The sequence below is a fragment of the Nestor notabilis genome, unplaced genomic scaffold, assembly GCF_000696875.1.
Source record: "Nestor notabilis isolate BGI_N333 unplaced genomic scaffold, ASM69687v1 scaffold23536, whole genome shotgun sequence".
In the NCBI taxonomy this organism is placed as follows: Eukaryota; Metazoa; Chordata; class Aves; order Psittaciformes; family Psittacidae; genus Nestor; species Nestor notabilis.
Window position 1 is genome coordinate 2,010 of NW_009932772.1, and position 4,481 is coordinate 6,490.

The 4,481-nt window shown below is 41.2% G+C and overlaps 1 protein-coding gene across 1 annotated transcript in view; it reads left to right on the plus strand.

Moving 5' to 3' along the window:
• The first annotated feature begins 333 nt into the window (after positions 1–333).
• TMEM59 (transmembrane protein 59) overlaps positions 334–4,481 on the plus strand; it is a 5,272-nt gene continuing 1,124 nt past the window's right edge. Inside the window, exons 1-5 of the mRNA XM_010016572.1 lie at positions 334–475; positions 2,613–2,707; positions 2,913–3,065; positions 3,329–3,413; positions 3,729–3,813. Coding sequence (XP_010014874.1) covers positions 334–475; positions 2,613–2,707; positions 2,913–3,065; positions 3,329–3,413; positions 3,729–3,813 — 560 coding nt within the window. The remainder of the gene's footprint in view (positions 476–2,612; positions 2,708–2,912; positions 3,066–3,328; positions 3,414–3,728; positions 3,814–4,481) is intronic.

A 4,481-nucleotide genomic window follows, 5' to 3' on the forward strand; every position in this document is an offset into this window, starting at 1 on the left:
GTTAAACATCAGTAAATCTTTTACAGCAGTAGCTCTGATATTTAAACCCTTCAGAAAATACAGTGCAGCTTTGCTTGTGAGTGGTAGGGCTGGAATTGTGAAATAGAATTTGCTGTTCCAGGTTTGCCCCACACTGAGTGAAGAGCTCAGGAATAAATCAATGTGTATGTTGGTGTTAAAGAGCTGTGGCTCAGGGTTTATTTCAGATCGTCCAGAGTGTTGTGTTTAGCTGGCTTTTAGGTCTAGTGGAAGGAAGGAGGATGGCGTTCTGGTGGGTGGCTTTTTATAGCACTGCCCAAAAAAACGCTTTGCTTTCTGACTATTTATTCTTGAATGGAGGGATACAAACCTGTTCTTGTGCCTTCCCAGGAAGAGGAGCTCTATGCGTGCCAGCGAGGCTGCAGGCTGTTTTCCATTTGCCAGTTTGTGGATGATGGCATTGATTTAAATCGAACCAAAATGGAATGTGACTCAGGTAAGACTTCAGTCCTCCTTCAGCATCCCGTAATGTGGACACGTAACAGGGGGAGGAGCAGGAGTGACTGAAAGGGTGTTGTTATACTGGTGGGATTACTTCAGTTGCTTTCTGGTTTTGTTTAACAACTTCTTCAAGTTTATGTTCAGGATATGAAAAAAACAAACAACTCTTAAGGAAAGGTTTTCTCTTCTCTGCAAGTTTCACCTTACCTTATCCTTAGCATTGCTATTTTCCTGACAAGATCTTAAGTGTCATCAGTCTCTGTAAGTAAATTAGCAAGGCTTCATTTTACTATAAACAATTTGTCATACAAAATGGTTGGGGGGAAACAATCCAGTCAAGTAAACACATTAGTAATTCCATGTGACAGTCAGCCCCATTTACCATGCCTGGCAGACTTGTGTATAAAAGATGAAGTAAGATGGAGTAAGAACACAGATCTTGATGTCCTGTCTGCCTTGTAACTTGTCTAAGCTACATCCCGAGCCTTACCTACAGCTGAACTCTTGGGAGCAAGGTATGCGTTTTGTTTGAAATAGGCCATTAGATACTGGTGACTGATTCTCTCAGATGATCTGTATTAGAGCAAAAATTTCATAGTGAAGATGAAATATGTTTCCTATAGTCCATATTAATATTGGGTTTGGATTTGTATAGAACATTCATCCAGGCAGCTGATTCACAGTTTTATCCAGAGATTAAGTGGGACATAGCCAACCAAAGCAGGAAAGGTAGGAGCTCTCTGTCAACATTTCCAGTACAATTAAGCACTAAGCCAGGACTCAAAAGGAGACTTTTATCCTCTCGGTAACTCATAAAAGCAAGAGGGGTAGTGGCTGGCTCAGAAAGCTGATAGAAGGTAGGGAAGTGGAAAGCCTGACATGCAGAGATGTAGCTAATGTGCTACAAAACTGGATTAAATACTCTAGAAACGGGCTAATGCTCTAGTCTGTCATACACCGTGTATAGCTGTGATAAATTATGTCAGTCTGGTTGTCAAACCACACATGAAAGAGTGCCATAAAAAAGGGTGATGTAGCAATAGACCACATGTAGAGGTAATTGAACAGTTGCTTACTTCCTGGTTTAATTCTCCTTCCTGAAGCTGTTGTCTTTTGCTGGCTTATGTTCTATAATCTGTTGGTTGGTGCCCTGACTAAATATTCTGTGCTTGGCAAGATACATCTTGGCTAGTCTGCTCAATTCTGTCTTCTGGTGCTTCTTTATGCCTACAAACCCTGGTTTGGTAGCCCTTTTACCACAGAATCGCTGTTTGGGTGCTAAGAGCTGAACACTCAGGTGTTTAGTGGCTGATGCCCTGCTTCTTGCCAGCTTTTTAGTCTTTATAATGGTCTGTTTGTTCCTGCAGAAAACGGGGAGTGCTTCTGTCCTCTGTATTGCTGCTTGGTTTGATTCTTTAGTTCAGGTAGTACTGCAACATTGTCCACTTACGCTTTAGTTTTAGGCAAGAGCTGTGCCCATCTATTGTCTGCCTGATTTCTCTGTGGGCAGAATAATCTAAATTATTCTACCTGAATAATTTAGATTTCTTGGTCTTTATGATCTCTGGTGAACAATTAATAGAAGGTATCTGTAAACCAAAGAGTTGGCGTCATTCTTCATTAAAAACCAACACCATAATACTTTCAGTGCAGTCTCTGTACTCATCATGCTAGCAGGAAAATGCTTCTTTGGTTTTCCTGTGATTCCATGACTTTTGCTGTTACTTCAAAGGGATTTAAAGGACTGATGGTCCCTCTGTTCTTTTTAGGTTTCCATCTCTGCTCTCTGAGGTAAAAATTCATGTTTTATGTGCTATGTAGAGATGAACTATAGGGTAGTGCAAGGATCAATGAAACCCGCACCCCTGAGTTTGGCCAGGGTAACGTTTCTGACCAGTTGCTGTGTTTGCATTCAGGTTTCTACCACCTCATCTGTCTAAGCTCTGATTCCTTAACTTCCATTAGACCTCAGAGCAAATGCTACCCTTGGAGTGACTGCAACATCTTTCCGTGCAAATGGGATTGTCAATCTTTCAAGTGCTGCTTTGTTTCTGATCCAATTTATACTGAAAATGTTTTCTTAACTAAAATGCAGAATTTATCTTTTCATTTGGGGAAATTCTTCCTTGCAGCCTGTACTGAAGCATACTCCCAATCTGATGAACAATATGCTTGCCATCTTGGATGCCAGAACCAATTGCCATTTGCAGAATTGAGGCAAGAGCAAGTAAGTAGATGACATGTTTTTCAAATACCACCTACTTGTTTTCTGTTCAGTGTGTGTGTCTTCTCTCTTTAAAATTTCTTCATATGGAAAATAAATCTTCCTAAGGACTGAAATCTAGATAATGGGGCAAGGAGTGAGCAAGAACAGCACTTCTGTCCTTTTCATATAAAACCAAATGGAAAACTGGTGAATGTTGTGCTTGCAGTTAATGTCCCTGATGCCAAGAATTCATCTCCTCTTTCCTCTGACACTGGTGAGATCATTCTGGAGTGACATGATGGATTCAGCTCAGAGCTTCATAACATCCTCATGGACTTTCTACCTTCAAGCAGATGATGGCAAAATTGTCATATTCCAGGTGCTTGCCTTTTTCATTGAGTTTCAGGTGTCCTGGCTGCTAAATGTTTAACTCTTCTTCTTCCAGGCACACAAAAGATTATAGAACACTATCAGAAGTGTTTAGGTTTTGCTAGTATTTCACTGCCTTTAAAGCTGGGGGAAGGGGATCAAACTTAGGTGAATGGTGCATGTCTCAAGGTTAACCATATTAGTTATGTAAATTACCGAGCTCAGTGGGAGCTTGCTAGCAAGATTTCCTCCTAACTCCTTGTTTTGTTTTAGTCAAAGCCAGAAGTACAGTATGTTCCACAGCTTGACCAGGAAACTGGAGATACAAGAGGATCCTTGCCACTGAGTAAAACAGCTTGTAAGTTGTTCTTTGTGCTTTGGAAGAGCAAATGCAAATGTTCCCTTCTTGCAAAATAACAGGAAAGTAGTTGCAGGTGGCACATGAAAGCTAGTTTGTAGAAAGCTGAAATAGAATAATTCTTTACCATGCAGACTGCACTGTGTGCACTTAGCAAAGCCTGTGGTAGAAATCAAGCTCTGCTGGAAATAGAAACATGCAAGTCAGGGCCATTTTAAAAGCTTGCCTGATGCTCTCTGGATAGACAAACTGTGTGGTATTTGGGTCTCCTTTCTTACTGCTTTCCTGACTGCTGTTTCTGCTGCTGTGTTTCAGCAGACCTACGTCCAGGGAGCTCACAGACGTACCGAGGGCTTTTTGAAGAGCGAACAAATGACAGCTTTTTCAAGTGTCTCTCCATGTATGTATATCCTAGAGTGTCTGTACCCAGTTAGGAGAGTAATGGCCTTTCCTCTGTGTGTTTGGGGGCACTGTTGCAACATCTCAAAGTCCTACAAGTCTGTCGGGTTCAGGATGAAGAGCAGTTAAAGTTTTGTGTCTGTTGCTGCTACTTTTTCATGCTGGGCCTGTGATATCTGGGGGCTGTTCTGCCAACTTGGATTTTTCTTTCGAGTTCAGATGAACGTCATATTTCCTACGCTGGTTTTTAGTGTGTTTTGTGAACTGCTTGATCAATAATACTGTGGTTTGCCTGTCCTTTAGCCCTGGGTATGTTCCAGGGCAAAGCACTTGTATTTTTGCTTTGGACTTGTCTGATAGGAAAGACACTGTTATGTCTCATTTCCAGGCTGAAAATACCCAGTATATCTTTATTAAAGCTTTACTGAAGATCAGTATGTTGATTCTTCTCTTCTTTACTCTGATTACTTTCTCCTTCAAAGTTTACACATGAAGGATCAGTGAACTACATGCCAAATACGTAACAGAAAAATCTAGTTTTAAAACTGAAACTGGGCCCAATAAAAAGAATCCAGCAAGTCCTTCAAGTCAGATACTAAACAGGCGTTAGAGTACCATGGGGTCTGAAGCGGCTGGGTAGCTGGAAGAGATAGAGGCTAATGAATCAGC